The sequence below is a fragment of the Pseudochaenichthys georgianus genome, chromosome 16 (genome assembly GCF_902827115.2).
Source record: "Pseudochaenichthys georgianus chromosome 16, fPseGeo1.2, whole genome shotgun sequence".
Classification (NCBI taxonomy): Eukaryota; Metazoa; Chordata; class Actinopteri; order Perciformes; family Channichthyidae; genus Pseudochaenichthys; species Pseudochaenichthys georgianus.
In genome coordinates, this window is record NC_047518.2 from 29,429,674 (window position 1) to 29,452,697 (window position 23,024).

The window sequence follows — 23,024 nt, forward strand, 5'->3', positions numbered from 1 at the left end:
GTAAAGTAGCCCGTTTCACCTTGGAGCAGCTTATTCTATTTGAATATCGAGCCTTTGTATCTGTCGCCGGTGTCATTCAGAGAGGAAGGACAGCGACGTCTGGGCACATTGTCATTGAAACTCGACAGAAGTGAAGCTGGCAGCCGATGAGAGAACAGGAGATTTCGGGCGTCAGACTTTGAACACCTGAGCAGGTTAATTTAGTCAGTTTTAAATTAAGATTTCTTGTAAAGCCGGTACTCTCCTCTTGCTGTCTGACGGGCAACATTTCGGCGCGCCTCCCATCACAATGAGTATTTTTCCACTCGGATAGTGAACATGACAACGTGGCTTGGATTCTGTGAAACCATGGACAAGATTTGGAGTCATTTGACTTGTTTCGGTAATTTTGTGTTTCCCTGTGGGTCTGGTTTTCTCTGTGCGTGTTTCTGCTGTGCATGTCAGTATGAATCAGTGCGCCTAGTATGAGCGCTATGTGCCCCTATTACGTGCGTCCCTTATGTGCATTAACAACCCATCTCTGCTGGAAGAGGATCAAGTGCCCTTGTCGTTCACCCGTGGATGAATGTTTCCCACTTTGCCACCTCACCGCCCAAGTAATCTACAGCATAATGATTTGTTCAAAATAGACAATTTGGGTGAGCAGCCTGGACACATAGGCTTAACAGCAGGGCACCGACGACCAATGAGAGGCGAGCTCCATTATCAACAAAAGACCGGGAATCCGGTGCCAAAATGACCGGCTGTGGAGCGTTAAGGGCGGCTGTGGAGAGAAGGGGGAGGGCCTCGGGGGTGAGAAACGTTTCAAGGACGAGGAAGGAAGCATGATACAGAAACATCTGTAAGGACATATAGGAGACTCTTTTAAAAAGGAGGAAAGTAAACTGCAGGCGTCACACTAGCAGGGTGATTTGTGTGAATGGGGCTATTTCCAAGGGCACTGAGGTAAGCATGGGCACATCAGTGGAGAGAGAGAGAGAGAGGGTGGAGGTGTGAGTAGCCGGCTCCAGGAGAATGACTGGAGACAAAGAGATAACGTGTCCTCAGCTTCTTCAATTTACATTCAAATTGACATTCTCACTTATGTAATAGTATAATATAGATAAGTCGACTGAAATAAAGACTTGTTTTTTGAGGGTTAAACGTTTTCTTCACCCTTTCCCTTTCCCTGCTCCCCCTCCTCCCTGCGTGAGGATGGATGGGGTGTCTGGAGGTGTGGGTACTCCCAGTAGTGGCGGGGGTTCAGGGTGTGACAGCCTCCCCAGGCGTACCAGAGGGGACTCGAAGCGGCGCAGTAAGGGCAGCCTGCCCTCCCCGGGGTACAGGCTGTCCCAGGCCTCCCTGGAGGGGGAGAGGGGCTGCTTCGGGGGGGACAGCACTTCCTCAGGTGGACGCGCTCGTCGCCTCTCCATCATGAGCTCCTCCAACAGGGACGGACTTTCCTTCCGCACAGCTGGCACCCCAACCACCCCGGTGCCCCTTCCTCCCCCGCCCTCTTCCTCCTCAGCCCATCCTCCACCTCGCTCAGTGGGCTTTGCCGCCTCCCGTGCCGCCCTGCCCTCCACCTCTTCAACCGGGACCGGAGTGATGGTGGTGGCCACCGGCCCAGAGACCACCACCACCACCACGTGCAACACCACTGCAGCAGGGACCCCTGACTTGATGGGGCAGTGTGGACTGGGTGGGTTTGGCTTGGGCCTGGATGGGGAGGACTACAGCACCTCCAACCAGAGCACCTTCATCCAGAGACAGTTTGGAGCCATGCTGCAGCCCGGGGTCAACAAGTTCAGTCTGCGCATGTTTGGGTCCCACAAAGCTGTGGCACTGGAGCAGCAGAGACTGAAATCAGCAGGGTCCTGGATCATACACCCTTACAGTGACTTCAGGTACACACACACACACACACACACACACACACACACACACACACACACACACACACACACACACACACACACACACACACACACACACACACACACACACACACACACACACACACAATCACAAGTCCTTTTGTTTGAAATATGGACTAAAGATGAAAGTGTTCTCTTTGGCAGGCATGCTTGAAGCATAATGACACTTCAGTAGATGTATGAACAGGAAATGAGAAATGTAGCAGCCTCTTTAGTTGGTAACCGATGGAAATAAGGAGAAATACAACTGGGAGGAGAGGGCTGCAGGAGGATACATGTATAATGCTGGAGACACAAAATATGAAAGTGATGTGAGGGAGAGGCAATCAATGCAATAGGTCTTTTTCACAAAAGACACTGTCACAGTTTAAAGTAAAGGTGTAAATAATGAACTTAATGATGGCTGAATTACATTTTTGCTGCTCATTTCGAATGATGGTTCATCCATGACTTATTGTGACACTTCAATACAGTAAAGTCATTGTTAATGAACACCTGTGCTTTTTCTGCTATGACTACAAGTTAATATGTTGTGAAAAAGGCCTGTGGGAGAGTCCATGGAGGAAACATGCAGCGGCTGAAAGATTAAAAGGGATGATGAAAAAATGAGAGTGGATGTAAAGTCCTGGGTCATGATGAAGGCAGTGAGAGGTGTTTATGTAAAGGTTAGTGTAATAGGGATTGTAGAAAACGTGCAGCCGGTTAGAGAATAAAAATTCTACATCGAGAGTATTGTGAAAGGTTGTCTCCAGAAGAAATGGTTTCACAGTTGGAGGGAGATAATGGCAGGACAAAACATAAGTTTTTAATGATCAGGGAGCAGCAAAAAATGTCTTTTATGTCAATTAGATGAAATGTTAAGTACGTTTTTATGTGAACTGTCGAGGAACCCCCCGCAGCATAGCCTGCTGTTTTTTGTTTCCTTAAGAAATTCTCCTTTATAAGAAAGATATGTACCGTACCTGGTGGTAAATTCTTATAGTCTGTGTTTCTCTGGATGTAACAACTAGCCTCAAACACAAAAGTCCATATTGCGTGCACACAGCAGTCACTTTTTGCTTATACGGTCCTATTATACGAGTATTATTGTCCTATTTTCCTTGCAAACTTGCAGGCATGTGATTTGAGGCTCTCGCTAACTACAATAATGGTGAAGTGTTGGAAAGAAAATAGTTTAGCCTTCTTCTCGCTAAGATATTAACTGTGTTATTGACAATCCGTCTTCCTTTATTAGGGTTGCTTTGCAGCCAAGGCAGTTGTTGCCATTGCTCAAATATCAATGTATTCTGCAGGATATTGTTTAATTAAATCAGGCTTTTGCCGAAAATATTAAATGGACCAGCGATTGGCTAAAGGATCTGCAGTCATGGGTTAGAGACGGGCACATTTGTAGATGGACAGCAGAGAAAGAGAAAACATTCACAGACAAGCTGTAGCAACAATGGATGACTTGATCCCCAAGGCTCCTGGCCCACTTTTGTCTCACCAGCAACACACACACACACACACACACACACACACACACACACACACACACACACATACACACACACACACACACACACACACACACACACACACACACACACACACACACACACACACACACACACACACACACACAGTCACTTTGTATTGTCTGTCAATCTGATGATCCCTCGTCGCCAGTCCTGCTTCTGAGTCTACACACAAGAGATCCATTGAACGAGGTCAGTGAGGGACGGAGGGAAGGACACATTCCCTTCCTGCTCTTACTGATACTCATGCAAGATATCTTAATATGTGAATACACCTACTAATTAACCTGTCGGAGACAATCAAATTTTGATCAATTATGTATGACTTCCTAAATTATGCAACTTGAGTATGCATTATGCATAATTCAGTCATCTAACTTTTCCGTTAAGTACCTGTAGTCAGGAGCGAATGCCTGAAGTGGAACTTTGTGAGGCCGGAGTGAGCGAGGAGAAAAGATTACTTCTAAAGCCCCTTTTTATTGAGTTTCCGTCCAGGTATTGACCTTGAACACCAGAGACCTGTGGGTTTTCAATAATGTGTGTGTGTGTGTGTGTGTGTGTGTGTGTGTGTGTGTGTGTGTGTGTGTGTGTGTGTGTGTGTGTGTGTGTGTGTGTGTGTGTGTGTGTGTGTGTGTGTGTGTGTGTGTGTGTGTGCGTGCGTGCGTGCGTGCGTGCGTGCGTGCGTGCGTGCGTGCGTGCGTGCGTGCGTGCGTGCGTGCGTGCGTGTTATTAAGAAGAGATGGGTTGCCGATGCACAACATACACAACGAGAGATAGAAGAAGAGTGCATACACTGGAACACAAAGAGCATAGAAAGTGAGAAGAGAGGTGACAACAGGAAGTCAGGCGGTTTGATTATCGCCACAGATGAGTCGTGTTGAGACAGGTTCGGTGACAGTAAAATGGGTAACAAGGATTTGTGATGTAATAGCCGGCTGCTGCTGTGCTCGTGTGTCTGCACGTCTGGCAGGATGATGGGTGGAAACCTGTTCAGAACTGACACCTGGCCAATGGCGAGCAGGGAACCAATCACGGTCCGCTCAGGAGACACTTGGCCTCGATTACAGTAGAGTTAGTGTTTGGTTTGACAACAGCAGAGCAGAAAGATGCAGGTAACTTTCCAACACCTGCTCATGTTAAGATGGAATACTGATGAGGCTTGGAGATCAGCTTTGATTGCATTTGCAATTCCTGTGTGTGAGACTGTGTGACACTATTAAACCATACAGTTCACACGAGTCGGTGTTGCATCAGTCCATCGCCTTGTCAAGTGTTTAGGCAACATGGCAAACCCTCACATCATCTCCTCTTGTCTTCCTGCTTGTTTTCTCTGATTGGTCTCTCATCTCGGTGACAACAGCACGTCTTGTGCACAGAGGCTGATGAATGCATAGTGACATGTTCAATCTCAAGTGTTATCGTTACTCAGCAGACTAAAACATGATAGCTAAATACAGATGAAAACAGATGAGCCGTCATTTAAATCTATGTGAGCTGTCTGAGAGGAGAACATTGCAACAATGCATAACTATGTCCAAGTCTGTGTGTGTTTATAGACACGTCGGGAAAAATCATTTAATAGGTCTTATTCCAGAAAAGATCATGTATACTGTATAAAGAACGGTGGAGGTAACCTACACTTGAATACTAATACATTTCAAGTCTAAAGGCCACTATGTAAGCCTATGCTACTTTTTTAAGATATTTCAAAATAAGAGGCCCCAGTCACACTGCATTTTAAGGCTACTAATTCTTTTTTTTTTTTTAAATGATCCTTTTATATATTTTTTTTAAGCGCTAAGTATCTGGTTATTATAGCGGTCAAATACATGTAGTTGAGTTCAAAAGTGCAATATAGCTAAGTAGTATAGAGTAGCATAACATGGAAATACGGCTATGTTATTAGGGTTGAGCAGCGCAGGAAGGACCCAAGTGCAGACAGATGATTGTTTAACAGCAAAAAAAACGTTATTCAAGGCAACAGGATCAACAAAAACCCAGACAGGAACTCTATCTCCCTCTAAGCACAAAAAGGAACCCACAAAACCCCAACAGAAAACAAGAACTTAAATACACACATGGCCAATCAAGACACAGCTGGGGAGGGGAGGGAACACACAAAGACACAGGTGAACAGAATCAGGTAATCACACAGACAGGAAACAAATACACACATGACAGACAGGGGGTGAACATCCTTCAATGAAAAACAGGAAGCCGACAGTCCTAGACAATTCCAAAATAAAACATAAAATAAACAGATCCTAACATATGTAGTGTAAAGTACAGATTCCTTAAAACTATATTTAGGTACAGTGGGTATGTAAATGTAATTAGTTATTTTTCACAACTTTGAAACTGCCACCAAAAATGGCTTCTATTGAACATTGACATCTCAAAAAGTCCAATTGTTTCCTAGAATCAGAGTTAGAAGCATGTCCTCAAGGTCATGATCATCATCATCCAGCCACGTCTCAGCAGGAGCTGCAGAACCTCTGCATCGTGTTTCTGTATAATCCCTGTCTTTATTGCAAGTGACTATAAAATGATACATCTGTCATATAAGTGACAAAGTCAGGGAGAAGTGTGTGTGTTTGTGTGTGTGTGTAGCAGGAGTGATGACTCATACTTAATCCTCATCAGTGGAGCGGTAGCAGCGTCACACCACATGAGGTTGTGTTACTAAATTAGAGCTCAATAGCAATCAACCCCAGAGCTTGAGTGTACTTCGTCTCAGAAAGAGAGTGCATGTGTGTAGATGAAGAGAGAAGACGCAGAAGGAAGCAAGTCACTGATACGGGTCAAGGTGATGGATGAAGGGATTAGAAGGAAACAGACAGAGAGACGACAGGAGTCATCTCCAGGTGATTGGAACGCCTCTTGTGTCGTTCTTTAATCACTGACAGCTTTTTTTACGAGACAGCTACATCACCGAGCAAAACGATGAAGCCTCCCAAGGTTACCGATCATATGCCTCCCTTTGTCTCTCTTTGTCTGTCTCTCTTTTTCATTTCAGTTCAGTTATGCTCTGTTTTTGAGGTAGATAAAGGATGCACTACTTATTACAAAGGATGAACCTGTCTGCAGAGAAGCACTTACATCATATACCACTCCTGCATATGAAAGATGCTTCCAGGAAGAATCTGCACTTCTTCTTCTTCTTGGATGATCCTCAAGTTGTTATACTCAGCGTCTGGATCAGGGAGTCTAACAAAGGGGAGACTATATTAAAAATTCAACATACAAATATATAACAGGGAATTAGAAATGAAGGGATTAAATGGAAGAAAAGATGGTGCTTGTGGAAGGGGAGGGGAAAGTAGTCTCAAAGATGTTTGCACACCCAAATCTATATGAAATTATCTTTAAAAGGGGCACTCTACCTAATTAACTAAATGAGGGTGGTTTAACATTCATGGAGAAATCTACTCGGTCGTTAAAAACTGAACTGTGTTTTTTGTTGCTCTGGAAACCTTTTCAAAATAATACGTCACCAACTAAATGATTGACACCGCTGTGTTACCCTGCATTCTTGAATAAAACATTCTCGCATGCCTCCACGGTGGACAAAGAAACTAAAATCGAGATATGTCTATATGTATTTAAACTCTGACAGCTCGTTCATTATCATCAAAGTCTCATTGATCGAGTTGTTTACTCACTTCTTTCCCAAAGCAAGCAGTTCTGTGGATACATTTCCCCCTTAGAAACCTATTATATCACACGCCCGCCTGTGTACAAACTGGAGGTCTGGTTTGAAGGGAACAAAGGTCCAAATGACAGATACTACATGTATTATGGGATATGAAGGATGCAGTATCTTTGGTCCTCGACTAGATGCACAACAGGACTTAAAGTCTGTACATTTAGACCTCTGCTGCTTACATTTTCAAAAGTTTATAACCCATGCTACACAAATATTCTCCTCTGGGATGATGTGTGATGTTTGTTGCTCAATTTTAAGTTACATTTTAAGTTGCGCGCAGTCATGACTCGTGAAATGTTAAATGCTTTGTTTGATATACAAGTCAGGATACAAGCACTGCTGAAATCTCATTTGCAGTTTTTGCATGGCAGCCTTGAATGTTTCCCTGAGGACAATTTCATTTGCATCTTTTATCTCTTATACCAATAAAGCAGAGCTGAACTGAATCTAGAGATAGCTAGATAGATAGATCTTTATTTGTCATTGTGCAGGTACAATGAAATTACAATAGACTCAAGGTGCCAACACGCAATAACAAGACAATATAAAAACAACAAGACACTATAAAAACAATAAAAGACATGATAGGGAATATGTACATAAATAAATAATAAATAAATTAAATTGCACGATTCCCCTCGTATTGCACGGAAGGCTTATATAACTTAAATATTAGCAGCGTTTAGTGCACATATGGCCCTGAGGAAAAAACTGAACTTGAGTCTGTTTGTCCGGGAAGACATGGTACGGAAGCGCCTGCCTGAGCGCAGCCGTACGAAGTGCTCGTTACCCGGGTGGTGTGGGTCCTTGAGGATTTTGACTGCCTTCTTAAGGCAACGAGAGCTGTACAGTACCTCCAGGGAGGGGAGGGGGCAACCGATGATCTTCTGGGCCGAGTTGATGACCCTTTGGAGCGCACCCCTCTCTGCGGCTGTGCAGCTGAGGAACCACACGCAGATGCAGTAGGTGAGGATGCTTTCCACGGCGCAGCGGTAGAAGGACACAAGCAGATCCTGTCTGAGGTGGTAATTCCTGAGTATTCTCAGGAAGTAGAGTCTCTGCTGTGCCTTCTTGACGGTTGCCGTGGTGTTGGTCCTCCAGGACAGGTCCTCCGCCAGGTGAACGCCCAGGAATTTGATCACTGAGACTCTCTCCACACAGCCTCCATCAATGTACAGGGGCTGCATGACGGTCTTCTTCCTCCTAAAGTCAATGATCATTTCCTGGGTTTTCAGCTTGTTCAGCTGCAGGTTGTTTACTTTGCACGACGCTAGCAGTTGCTCCACCTCTTCCATGTACGCGGTCTCGTCACCCCCTGAGATGCAGCCCACCACGGTGGTATCATCAGCGAACTTTATGATGGAGTTGCTGGTGTGGGCGGGGACGAGATCATAGGTGTAGAGGGCGTATAGTAGGGGGCTCAGCACGCAGCCCTGTGGTGATCCGGTGCTGAGACTGAGGGACGTGGAGGTGTGGGTGCCAATCCTCACTCTCTGGGGGCGATCAGACAGGAAGTCCTTAATCCATAGACACAAGGAATGGGATACTCCCAGGACTGATAGCTTGGTCACCAGTCTGTCAGGGAGGATGGTATTAAATGCAGAGCTGAAGTCCACGAAGAGCATCCGTGCGTAGCTCCCCCTACTCTCCAGGTGAGACAGGGTAGAGTGGAGAGCTGTGGCGATGGCGTCCTCCGTGGACCTGTTGGCCCTGTAGGCGAACTGGTGGGGGTCCAGACCGGGAAGGAGGGATGAGACGATGTGGGGACGGACCACCTTCTCAAAAACTTTAGCGGGGTGGAGGTGAGTGCCACTGGACGGTAGTCATTTAGGCAGCCGATGTTGTTCTTTTTCGGCACCGGGATGATTGTGGATGTTTTCAGGCAGGATGGGACGATGGCCTGGGACAGGGACTGGTTGAAGATCTTGGTGAAGATCCCCGCCAGCTGGTCAGCGCAGTCTCTCAGCACCCGTCCCAAGACTCCGTCCGGCCCCGCTGCTTTCCTCGGGTTCACTGCCTTCAGTGTGCGTCTCACCTCGTGCTCCGTGAGGGTGAGGCTGCTGAGGGCAGGTGGATGTAATGGTGTGGCTGCTTCCGATAGCCCTGTCTCGTAGCGGGCGTAGAAGGAGTTCAGCTCCTCCGCCAGCTGAGGGTCACCCCCGTCGGCCGAGGGGTGGCTGGGTTTGTAGTTGGTCATTTGCTGGACCCCCTGCCACACCCGCCTGGAGTCGTTGCCCCGGAAGCAGTCCTCAATCTTCCCCTTGTAGTCCATCTTGGCCCGCTTGTTCCCCCGCTTCAGGTCGGCTCTGGCAGTGCCGTACAGCTCCCTCTCACCAGTCCTGAAGGCAATGTCCCTCTCCCTGACCAGGCACTGCACTTCTCCAGTCATCCACGGCTTCTTGTTGGGACAGAGACAGACGTAGAGGGACGAAGGGAACCTTGGGAGGCTTTGTCAATCTGAATGTCTCGTAAAAATTTAATATTTAAGCTACATTTTTCAGGATTACGACAAGCAAAGCCCTAATTCAAAGTAGTATGTCAAATAAATGCATTGATGACAACTGAATTGACCGTTTAAAAAAATATATGAACAAAGCTTTTATTGGCAGCAGCATTTTTGTAATAAGCAGGGTTGAATACTGAATCAAATGTTTACAACTTAAGCCATTTATCTTCGCCAGTACTGAATCATTACAGGTCACCACTGATCAATCACACAAACTTGAGTTAAAGTGAAAACATTTTTATTTTTTAAATGCCCAGGTATCAAGAAATAAAGCAGTTTCATGAGCAAATGCTGACAACAGAAAACTGGAACCAGCAATTGTTTTTATTTTTTTGGTTGCTCTAAATCTAAAGTTTCTCAGTTAACAGTGATTTATTGTTTGTTTGTTGATCACTATGACTCGATTCTGTGGGCTCTGGCTCCTTGCGTTGGACAATGTGGATTCCCAAGACCATTTCTTCCATTCTATCCCATGATATGTGGGATATTGGGACATTTGAATGTCATCGCTAATTAAACTTCAGAGATAGAAATGAAAAAAGGTTTTCTAAGATATAACACATCTTTATTTTCCAACATCTCTCTGGAGCTGTTTTACCACCACCCACAATTTAATGAAACATTTCCAGCAGTCAACAGCTCCACCAGTTCCTTTGTGCATTGCATTGTGGGAGACTTGTCACTTTCTCAATGCAGCAGAAAACAAATATCTTAAACTTACAGCAGAATATTTTACACTCAGAAAACAAACAGAAAAAGCATTAAAAGTTGACTTTCTTTCTCTCAATCTCTGTAGATTCTACTGGGACCTGTTGATGCTGATGTTGATGATGGGGAACTTAATCATCCTGCCAGTGGGCATCACTTTTTTTAGAGAGGAGAACACTCCCTCGTGGATCATCTTCAACGTCGTCTCCGACACTCTCTTCATGGTCGACTTGGTTCTCAACTTCAGGACCGGCATCATCAAAGAGGACAACACTGAGATATTGCTGGACCCCAGGTCAGGAGACACGTTTGGGGGCGTTAATCATGTTTATGGTCGAGAATATCAATACAGCAGCTCTGTCACCATACATTTTCATTTTCATTTCATTTCAAACCTTTATTTAACCAGGTAGGTCCCATTGAGATCATTGATCTATTTTTCAAGGGAGACCTGCAGCAAGTAGGTTACACATTAAACATAAAACAACATAAAACAATAAAGGACATCATACATCATATTTACATGGCTACATTTACATACCTATCGACATTTACAAGTACCAACAGTATCAAAGAGCATTTCACCTATCCGAGCTTTAAAAACATGCAGTGGAACCAAATTGCTCAGTTTCAATTATTTTTGAAGTCTGTTCCAAGCAAGAGGAGTTGCACACATAAAAGCTTTCTTACCTAAGTCAGTCCTTGGCACATGTAACAAGACCACATCATGTGATCTCAGGCAATAGCTACCTGCAACTCTGTGTGATCAGAGAGCAGATATAAGATGGGAGTTTACCGGTGGCTTTATGAACATGTACCAATGACTGAGCCTCCGTACAGTAAGTGAAGGCAAACCTGCCCTGGCATACAGGATACAGTGATGAGTAAGTACTTTACAGTTGGCGCATTTCCACTGCAGCGGGCAGCCCCGTTTAAGCGCCCTTAATCGTCCTCAAGCGGCCAGGCCAGTTTTTGGTGGCCTTTCCATATAGCGTAGCACCGGCTTGCGGGTACTTTTTTTCTCTCTTTTTCCGGCCCCATAAAATCGTGGTTCTATCAGGCCAGGCCACGGCCAGGGCTGAACTAGTGACGTCAACACTCTCGACTGCTGATTGGTCAGAGAGAATCGTCACAACATCGTGTGCGAGATCATCCCTAGCGTCGCATATATATCTAGAAGCAAGCTTGCAGCATTTTTATACACAGCATTTTTGTAAACGGAGGAGCTACAAAAATGGCAACGTCAAAGAAAAGCACACCGTGGTCGACCGAGGAGGTGACGACATTCCTACATCTCATTGGGGATGATAAAATCCTGCGGGAGCTCGACGGAACAACTCGAAATGTGAAGGGAAAAAAAGCCGATCGCCCCGCCTACGTTGCTACCCCAGGTCCTAAACTGTAATGGAAATGCGCCACGGCCTCGGATGGCCAGCGAGGCAGCCCGAGGCCTGAGCGAGGACGCTTAGGGACGCTTAAACGGGGCTACCCCGCTGCAGTGGAAATGTGCCAATATTTATTAGTAACAAATCTCAGTGCGGCTTGTTCAGGTAATGGGCAGGTGCATTCATATATATCAACTCACCATAGTCCAGCACAGGTAAAAAGGTCACAGTGACTAGCCTTTTCCTGGCCTCAAGCGAGAAACAGGACTTGTTTCTGAAAAAGAAACCTAGCTTCATCCTCAGCTTTCTAAGCAGATTATCGACCTGAAGTTTAAAAGAGATGCAATCATCAAGCCAGATACCAAGGTATTTATAACAGGCAACCACTTCAAGTATTTTTCCTTGCGCAGTAACAATATCCAAAGTTGTCTCCGGTGTCTTTTTGGCTTTTAAAAATAGCATTACCTTGGTTTTATCAACATTTGAAAGAAGCTTTAGTTCAGAGAACTGAGTCTGAATAATATTAAAAACAGCCTGTAATTTAACAACAGCCTCCTTAATGGAGGGACCTGCACAGTACATCACGGTATCGTCCGCATAGAAATGTAAAGTTGCTCCATCCACATTTTGACCGAAACTGTTGATATAGATGGAGAATAAAAGTGGACCTAAAAGAGAACCTTGTGGTACACCATATGTAATGTTTAACCACTCAGAAGTGAGCCCATCAAAATGAACACATTGGAACCTTTCAGAGAGGTAGTTCACAAACCATCCCACTGCATGGCTGGATATGCCAATACTGAGTAGCCTCTGCTTCAAGATATGATGATCGACGGTATCGAACGCTTTGGAAAGATCAATAAACAGAGCTGCACAACTCTGCTTTTTGTCTAAGATACCTACAATATCATCAGAATCAGGATCAGAATCAGAAACGGGTTTATTGGCAGGTAGGTTCACACATACGAGGAATTTGACTTGATGTCATGGTGCATACATAAAATATAAAACAAAGAATCTCCATAAAAAACAAGAAATCTAATATAAAACAAAAATATAGTTAAATAGCAATAAAATAAAGCAGTAATTTACAGCGAAATGGAATGCAATGAGTTATAGAATATAAAATATGAAATAAGAATATGTGCAGTAAGCAGTATTTTAACATTGTGTGCATTAATGTAATGCATAGAGTCTACGTTGTGTCAGTGGGTGGGCTGGGCCTTGTTTAAGAGTCCGGTAGCGGAGGGGAAGAAACTGTTCAGGTGGCGAGAGGTTTTGGTCCTGCCAGAGGGGAGGGGGGTGAACAGCCTCAGGGTTCTGGAGGCGTGCAGGTCGTGCAGGGATAGCAGATTACAGCCGATCACCTTCTCTGCAGAGCGGGTGACCCGCTGCAGCCTGCCCTTATCCTTGGCTGTGGCTGCAGCGTACCAGATGGTGATGGAGGAGGTGAGGATGGACTCGATGATGGAGGTGTAGAAGTTCACCATCATCGTCTTTGGCAGGTTGAATTTCTTCAGCTGCCTCAGGAAGAACATCCTCTGCTTTTTTGATGAGGGAGCTGATGTGCTGCTCCCATTTGAGGTCCTGGGCGAACATTCACCACATTGTCGCAGTGATGGTGCTATGTTGCTTTCTGAAACCTGACTGATGTTTACATAGGATGTCATTTTTACATAAAAACTCCTTTACCTGTTCACTCACTGGCGTTCAAGAACCTTAGCCAGAACTGACAATTTAGAGATGGGTCTATAATTATTTAATAAAGTGGCCTCCCCTCCTTTTAGTAAAGGCAGGACATAAGCGGACTTCCATACTTTTGGAATTGTCATTGTGCTGAGGGAGAGGTTAAAAAGAGTAGTGAGAGGTGATGCAATAAAATCTGCAGCTATCTTTAAAAATAAAGGTTCTACGTTGTCCGGACCAGCCGGTTTCTTAGGATCTAACTTGGTTAAGGCTTCATGAACAACATCAATAGTAAAAGGAGAACAACTGAAGGGGTTTTCCAAACCACATTGTTCAGAGTCACAGACTGTGGTGTTCACAGAAGCAGAATTAGAAACATAATCAAACAGAGAGCCACGGGACACAACATGCTCATTAAAACAATTGAACATAGTGGCCCTGTCCGATATAGTGCCAGATGCCGTGATACGGCAAAGAGGTAGCTCATTACGGATTTCACCGGTGGATATCGACTGAATGGTTTTCCAAAATGTTCTAGGATTATTCAGGTTTTTTGTGGTAACTGACAGATAATACTTAGACTTAGCACTTTTGATTTGAGATGTGAAGCTTTTTTTAATCAGCTCTTCTGACCATCTGCTGGTTTGTGTTGAAACAATCCATGAGTGACGTGTGAAAGGTGACATGCAGCCAGTGGCGGGGCTTTGTTCATGTTCCAGTCATGTGTCTGTTGAATACTGATGATACCAGCCAAATGTTCAAATCGTCTCCACAAAGCTGGTCTGCCAAATTACAAATATCATTTGTTTTCCATCCTAATCTAATTTAGGGCGATTCGCCAGAAATATCTGAAGAACTGGTTCCTCGTGGACTTTGTGTCCTCCATCCCGGTGGACTACATCTTTCTGATGGTGGACAGTCTGGACTCCGAGGTCTACAGGACGGCCAGGGCGCTGCGCATCGTCCGCTTCACCAAAATCCTGAGCCTGCTTCGACTGCTCCGCCTGTCCCGACTCATCCGCTACATCCATCAGTGGGAGGAGGTGAGGAACAGATATCACAATCAAAGAAATATTCAAAATAGGGATACAACTTACAATTGTGTTCATTATGGATTAATCAGCCAATTCTTTTCTCAATTAAGCTATTAATTGTGTGTTCTACAAAATGTCAGCACTTTATAGTGTGTCTATAAAATGTCAGCATGTCCATCCCATTTCCTTAAACTCCGAGGGTAATGTTTTACATGTGTTGTTTTGTCACTCATAAACCAAAAGGTATTCCTTTAAATAGGATATAGAACTGAGAAAAACAGGAAATCCCCATTTTTAAGAGGCTGCAAACAATATTTTCTTCCATTCTTGCATTCTAAAGATGCATTGATTATGAAATGAATAAGTGATTATTTGTCTGTCTATAATCATAAAATATGTAAGGCATTACTTTTTACAGGCCTTTAGATTTACAAAATATCCTGTTTTACGGGTAGATTTAAAACTTTTTCTTTCATAATGTGCCCAAGAGCTGAAGGAATGATCTCATTCAAATGTATTTTGACTTATTTATAGAATAAATCCCTTGCGAAAAGGTAAACTGCACCTGCATCACTTTTCTCCTCCTCCTCTTTCCCCTCAGATCTTCCATATGACCTATGACCTTGCCAGTGCCATGGTGAGGATCGTGAATCTGATCGGGATGATGCTGCTGCTGTGCCACTGGGATGGCTGTCTGCAGTTCCTCGTCCCCATGCTGCAGGACTTCCCTCCTGACTGCTGGGTTTCCAAGAATCTGATGGTGGTGGGTCTCTAAACAGCCCTCCGCATTTAACGTGATTGATGTGTTTCTGAATTTATGTTATCGTGTAGTCAAACAATGCCATGACATCTGATAAAACGCACAAAGCGATATCTCAGCTTGTTTGAACAGTGTGCACAATATTTTTTATTCTGATAAATGCAAAACACAGATTCAATATACCCGGGTCATGTTATCTTTATGTGTGCAGAGTGAGGTTGTTTATCAGATTTGACAATATTTGCTTCTTATCTGTGTTAATTGGGTCATGCAGCAACATGTCCAGATTGAATTAGATTGCCTATCATTGTCGTCACTAAAATAAAATAAAAGATTTTCCAATTAAAAGCCCCAGCAGAGAGCAGGTGGATGGGGGAACTCACGCAAACAGTCCAAGACCTGGGGGACCTGCTGGAGATTTCATCCCTGTGCAGTCAGGCGTGCAGACGTGAACATCCATGAATGAACACAGATACACAGCTGTAGGAAAAGCTGACTCATGTCTCAGTGGTTGCCTTGGTGACTGTTGCTAAGCAGCCTGATGCTGGGATTTTCCCCAGAGAAACTCCCCTCATCCATTAACATCTTAGTATAATTGGACACAACTTTAAAACACTAGGGCGGACTCTCTCTCTCTCTCTCTCTCACGCACACACACACACACACACACACACACACACACACACACACACACACACACACATACACACACACACACACACACACACACACACACACACACACACACACACACACCATGTATACATCACTTCAGGGGGCATTACATTGACTTACATGCATTTCCTGGAGACTTATCCTAACCTTAACCATAACCAACACATGCCTAACCCTAACCCTAACCCTTAACCTTACCCTTACCCTAATCCTAAACCTAACCAAGTCTTCACCCTAAAATTAATGATTCCCCTTATGGGGACCTCCATGTTGTCCCCATAAGGGAGACGAGTCCCCACACGTGACTGTGTAAACAGATTTAGGTCCCCACAAGTATAGTAATGCTAGACCACACACACACACGCACGCACGCACACACACACACACACACACACACACACACACACACACACACACACACACACACACACACACACACACACACACACACACACACACAGAGTAGTTATATATGATATTCAGACATTTAGGCCTAGTTAATAATGCAGGAAGACAGCCTTTTTATCGCCTGTGTGGATTTATACGTTCTGCAAAGTGGGTTTTGACAGCTAAATTGCTCTTCTGTTGCATGTTATGAGGTAAGGTGAAAAAGCTCTTGTAACAGGGCTAAAATAAGAACAGTTCAATATTGCACCGTCTTGCTAATTAACAACTTCTTTTTAACTCTTCCTGTCACCCTCTCTGTGTGCCTCCCACTCACAGAATGACTCATGGGGCCTCCAGTACTCCTATGCTCTATTCAAAGCCATGAGCCACATGTTGTGTATTGGGTACGGAGCACAGGCTCCAGAAGGGATGACTGATGTGTGGCTCACCATGCTCAGCATGATCGTAGGGGCCACCTGCTACGCCATGTTCATCGGACACGCCACCGCTCTCATCCAGTCTCTGGACTCCTCGCGGCGACAGTACCAAGAAAAGGTGAAACACAACACTCATTCTGTACTATACTTGTTATCGTGTAACTATGTTACCCTGAGTCCTTAAACCTCTGTCTATGAACGTGTTTACTATCAATTAACCTTTGTGGTTTTATTATGAATCAACTCAGCTATCACAATTTCCCAGGACCCACTTTTTTGTCAAAAGTCAAATCTTGTGGTTTCCAAACTCGGGTTAAAAAGCAGTCCTAGGATGGACCTGAGGGATCTCAAAATGATTCATGGGATAGAACTTAGTCAAAAACACCTTTTGTCATCTTTCCTTTTCTTCTGCAATACTGGATACACTTTTGTATTCCAAATTGTTTTAATTAACAATCTGAGAATGGAAAATCGGGTCAAACACCTCACAACTTGGCTTTGTCCAAAATCAATCCCTCAGCTGTGACCCCTTGTCAAAGCTGACACAGGGGTCACAGGGAGAAAGAGGGAGAAATGTTGAGTAGACTCAAAGGATGGGAACCAATAGAATAATCAATGTTGTCATGCTCTCTTCTTTTAAAACTTGTTTACAGATGTGTGTGTGTGTGTGTGTGTGTGTGTGTGTGTGTGTGTGTGTGTGTGTGTGTGTGTGTGTGTGTGTGTGTGTGTGTGTGTGTGTGTGTGTGTGTGTGTGTGTGTGTGTGTGTGTGTGTGTGTGTGTGTGTGTGTGTGTGTGTGTGTGTGTGTGTGTGTGTGTGTGTGTGTGTGTGTGTGTGTGTGTGTGATATTGCAGTACAAGCAGGTGGAGCAGTACATGTCGTTCCATAAACTTCCTGCAGATGTGCGTCAAAAGATCCACGAATACTATGAGCACCGCTTCCAGGGGAAGATGTTTGACGAGGAGAACATCCTTGGAGAACTCAGCGACCCACTGAAAGAGGTAAATAATTCACCATCACTCCCTGATCTACACGTACAGCGTACAGACATATCACTGGACTGTTATCCAGCCAACTCTCTCTTTGTGTCTTCTTCCTCCAGGAGATAGTCAGCTTTAACTGCCGGAGCCTGGTGGCTAACATGCCGCTATTTGCCAACGCCGATCCCAACTTTGTGACAGCAGTGCTGATCAAGCTCCGCTTTGAAGTGTTTCAGCCTTCAGACTTCATTATCCGCGAGGGCACAGTGGGACGGAAGATGTATTTCATCCAGCATGGGCGAGTTGGTGTGCTGACCCGTGGCAACAAAGAAACCAAGCTGAGTGATGGCTCTTACTTTGGAGGTGAGAACATGCAGAGCTGTTTAGATAATTGCACAGAAAGGTAAAGAGGTTAATGGTGATGGTGGTTCATGTTGAAGCATAAACTCGCAGCCTAATATCTTTTTCAGAGATCTGTTTGTTGACTCATGGACGGAGGACAGCCAGCGTCCGTGCAGATACATACTGTCGCCTGTACTCGCTCAGTGTGGACAACTTTAACGAGGTGCTGGAGGAACATCCCATGATGCGTCGTGCCTTTGAAACTGTCGCTGTTGACAGATTGGACCGAATCGGTAAAGTGTGGATTTCTGATTATGTTATATATTTCTCTAACCGTCTTATCTATGCAGTGGCTGTCTATTTCATATTTGGTTATTTAACCCTGCAACGACCTTGCACAATAGTTCAAATAATCTTTTAAATTCTGCAACATTTCTTAGGCTCTTTGTCCTCAGATGAAAGATCAGAACTCATCTTTGAAATAGAAATACCTTTAAAAAAACGGATCAGCAAGGTTCTCCATTGACCTTGAAGCTTAGCCATCAAACGTTTACTTTGTGCTCAGTAAAAAGCTTCTACAAAGTAAAAGTTTTCTTTTCACATCTTTCACTTCTGGCACTTGCATAATGTTTAGGAGGATATATTAGCTGAAATGTAATTGAATATTCATAACTATCCTCCCTTTAGCATACAATCATCATCTGAAACTGAGAATCAATGTGTTTTCATTATCTTAAAATAGGGCCTTCATATCTCCATAGGGAGAGGGTCCTCTTCCACGTTGCACTGCCAAGTTAATACAGTAGCTCAGAACATACAAACAAGAGGGTCCACTCTAGTTCTACAACACACTTGTAAATCTGCAGTAATACCAGCGCTGTCTGAAATCCATTGCACTGTTGTGGAAAGGATGGCTTCTGTGCAAGATGAAGGGTCTTAAGAATTACCACCGCTTTATCTTGAGGAGGCTTGTTAATCTGAAATCAGTTGGTTCCAATCCGCACCCACAATGCTAGATGCTTCCAAATGCCTCCTACACAGTTTATTTTCAATATCTCAAAATTAATAATGAATTTCTTTCCCTACAGGCAGGAAGAACTCTATGCTTCTGCGGAAGTCGTCGCAGGGCGGTTCTCTGGGGGGCAGTATGGGTCGTGGAGGCCGGGGTGGAGGAGGTCCAGGAGCCAGGGGAGGTATGGGCTCCTGTGACAGCATGCTGGTGCAGCAGATTGTCAAACACGACAGCATGCCGGCGATGCAGGATGCCATTGCGGCCGCTGCTGCAGGAAGAAGCGGAGTCATGGGAAAAAGTGGCTCGGTGTCTCCTCGGCCGCGCCCGGTCATCTGGGCTCCGCTGGTCAACGCCCCCCTGCAGGCGGCTGCTGCCACCAGTAATGTAGCCATCGCCCTCATGCACCAGCAGCAACAGCAACAGCAGCTGCAGCAGCTGCAGCAGCAGCATGCACTGGGAGGGGCTTTCTTCTTGCCTTCACCTCTTGTGTCTCCCTCTCCGTCCTCTACCTTTTCTTTGTCTACCCCTCGTCCTCCTGTGTTACAGCCCCTCCGCCCGTCTGTGAGCTCTCTAATCGGCATGATGACACTGGGAGGGATGGGAGGAATGGGTGGTTTGTCCCCCAGAGGATTTCCCGCCTCTCCCTCGACCATGGGCCCTCCTGGTGGGTTGACCTCACCCCCGATTGCCAAAACTCCACCCATACCAGCATCCTCTGATCCCAGCATCTGTCCAACCAGGCAGGACTCTTCATACCAGCCTCCGCCTCCAGGCTGATCATCACTCAATGATTGCTGGATCACTAGGAACCCCGACAGGTGGAGGGACACTGACTCCACCTCTCCATAAAGTACCTGCCGCCAACCTTCCTGCTGCTTATAGAGCCCCGTCAGATGGCAACACTTTTATGATGGGCCACCAGGGGGCAAAGGAAGCTTTGTTACGTCATGGTGGAACCAGCTCTCAGGGTCTGCCGGCGCTGGGCAGACTCACCCAGGAGGCCAGGCTGCTGTCGGCCTCACAGCCCACCCTGCCTCACCGCTCCTGGGTTGGAGTGCAGCCTCACCCCCCTCTCCACAGGAAGGCCTCTGGTGGTAATTTGCTGGCGGCTCCTTTCCTGGCAGGGCAGTTAGCCAGGGGAGGCAGTGCAGGCATGCTGACCTCAAACACTCCAGTACAGCTAGTGACACATATTCCATTTAACGCACACACACACGCTCAGGCCGCATTTCCTATTCAGCCTGCCTTAGCACAGTATCTGCCCACACAGGCTGCCCCTCACAGCACCTCTGTACCTTCAGCCGCACACAAGCCTGCAGCTCCCCTAACATATTCCTCCCCTCCAAAGCAGACCCCTCTCTCTTCTCCCACCCCCTCTTCTCCTACACCTATACTCCCTCCTACACCGCACCCTAAACCAATCTCAATGACACACTCTGGCTCCTCCTCTCCTCCTCGCAGCTGCACCCCTCCTTTAGCAAACCCGCTGTCGCTCTCCTCAACTCCTCGTCCCAAACCAATTCCTACATCTTCTCCCCGCTCGTCCTCTCCCTCTCCCTCCTCCACACCGCCCCCATCTTCTGTTTCTACCCCTATCCCACCACCTCAAACCTATGGGCCAAAGTCATCTTTCTCCCCTCCAAAGCAGACCCCTCTCTCTTCTCCCACCCCCTCTTCTCCTACACCTATACTCCCTCCTACACCGCGCCCTAAACCAATCTCAATGACACACTCTGGCTCCTTCTCTCCTCCTCGCAGCTCGACCCCTCCTTTAGCAAACCCGCTGTCGCTCTCCTCAACTCCTCGTCCCAAACCAATTCCTACATCTTCTCCCCGCTCGTCCTCTCCCTCCTCCACACCGCCCCCATCTTCTGTTTCTACCCCTATCCCACCACCTCAAACCTATGGGCCAAAGTCATCTTTCACCTCCTCCTCTCCCCCATCCTCCTTAATCACCTCTATCCCACCTCGTCCCCAGAGCCCCCGAGCCAAGGTGTCCAACACGCCTCCTTCTCCTTCTCCATTGTCTGGCCCAAGTCCCGCACAAACTCCAATCCCTTCCCCGATACTAACACCCACTCAGACCACCCGTACACACACTTCTACCCCTGCCCAAACACCTACACAGACCCTTAGTCCTACTCCTTCCCATTCTCCGGTTCCTGTGACACCTGTCCCCTCTGTAAGTAAATCCCTGAGTCCAACTCCTTGTCTCCAGCCCTCAATCTCCAGCTCAGCTAGAGGCCCCAACCAGACCCCAACACAAACTGCATTGTCTGCCCCGACACCAGCTAGTGTTAGCTCTCCACGTAAAATAACTTTCTCAGTTCATCCTGTGCAGCAAACCTCTCCTGTCCTTACTCCAAGCCCAACTTATGTATCTGGTCATTCGACCAAACCAATCCCGGGGACAACATCATCCTCATCGTGTCCAAACTCGAGCTCCACTAAGCCTTCATCTCTGACCTCCTCTGGTATCCATTGTGCCTCTTCTCCCGTCCTAAAACAAATATCAACCCCAACAGCTGCCCCTACCCACTCCACAAAACTCATTACCCCCTCTATTCCTGCCGCTCAGGCTTCCACCACCTCATCCACCCAGTCAGCACATGCAGCCCCCCTTGCAAAGGCCACTACTCCTAAAGGTGGGAAAAAAGACCCTCTGCATTCATTGCCTGAAAAGACTAAGAGGAACTAAGACACAAAAGGCCCGCTGGTGATAAGCAGAGCCATTGATATACAGAGTGGTGTCACCAGACATCAAATATGTCAAGTGGACAGGTACATATTTTGCATATACTCTATGTGATTGTCTTAGAACATCAGGGGTTCATGTGACTGTCGACCCAAGCCATCGATGGAAGAGAGAAGACTTTATTGGTGATTCAAAAGGTTGGCCCAGGAAACGGTAGAGTCTGATCAAATCCATCCCAATGTACAATACATACATATCGGTGTTAGTGATTGTTGGAGCAAGCAGGGGAGCTGAAGGGAAAATTATATGGAAGCAATAGCTGAAATAAAAAAATCTCCATTTATTTGACAATGGAAAAAGCAATATGAGTGAAACATTTTAGGCTCCCTTAATGTGACAGGAAATGAATTTGAGAAAATAATAATCTCTCTGCTATTGATATTAATGTCCATCTTGGTGACGGTTTTAAATGCAGGCAAGAGAGCGGACACTTTCTGGTTTCCAGCTCCAACTCCCTCTTGCCTCCCATTCTGCACCAAAGTGTAATATTTTATCATCCAAATAATAATAATGATAAGAAAATAGAGATTAAAAATCACTGTTAAGACGATGCTCAAATGAATTGGATTCAATAGGAGCAGTCCACTGGTAGTTTTGTTGTCACAAGTATGTGGTGTTTAGTTTTTGATCAAAACAAAACTTTTAAACCTACATGATTTTTCTATAATGTGTTTATTTGTTTGTGGCAGACAATCTTGCTCTGCACCGTGGCTCACGTTATTTCTATTCCATCCTGCTCCATGAACTGTAAATACGTGCCTCTCTTTGGGTCTGTTGTAAGCTTCATCACTCTTCACCCTCTCTGTCTTTCATCTCTTCTCTGTCTCGCCGCCTTTCATCTGATTTTCACAGCCGTGGTCGCTAAATGCTTCGCTGGCTCTCACAGATTCTCTCCCTTTCTCTCGGTTTACCCAACACTTGCTCTGTGTGGCAATCAGCCTCACGTTCAAATGGCTCTTTCTTCTGTCGTCCTACAACACTTTTCAGCAACATTTTCAGTGATGTTTGATGTTTTGTGTGAGTAGCAACAAGACATTTCTGTCTTAACCCCTGATACCATGTTGCCTAGACAATATATTAAAGGACCAAATGTTTTATTTTTTATTTATTAGAGCTTTAGCTTTAAAACAGAAAATAAATAGCTATTAATGCTGAATTAAAGATGATTTTGAGCGTGGTGTTTAAGGTGATGATTAGGATTACATTCTTGACAACC

At 45.5% G+C, this 23,024-nt stretch overlaps 1 protein-coding gene across 1 annotated transcript; it reads left to right on the plus strand.

The window, feature by feature from the left end:
- The first annotated feature begins 1,147 nt into the window (after positions 1-1,147).
- On the plus strand, positions 1,148-23,024 carry LOC117460236 (potassium/sodium hyperpolarization-activated cyclic nucleotide-gated channel 2). The gene is given in 10 exon segments (XM_034101517.2): positions 1,148-1,886; positions 10,442-10,648; positions 14,257-14,470; positions 15,063-15,224; positions 16,620-16,838; positions 17,574-17,720; positions 17,822-18,062; positions 18,170-18,334; positions 19,130-19,770; positions 19,772-23,024. Coding segments are annotated over 10 exon segments (4,668 nt in total). The 5' UTR covers positions 1,148-1,194; the 3' UTR covers positions 21,752-23,024.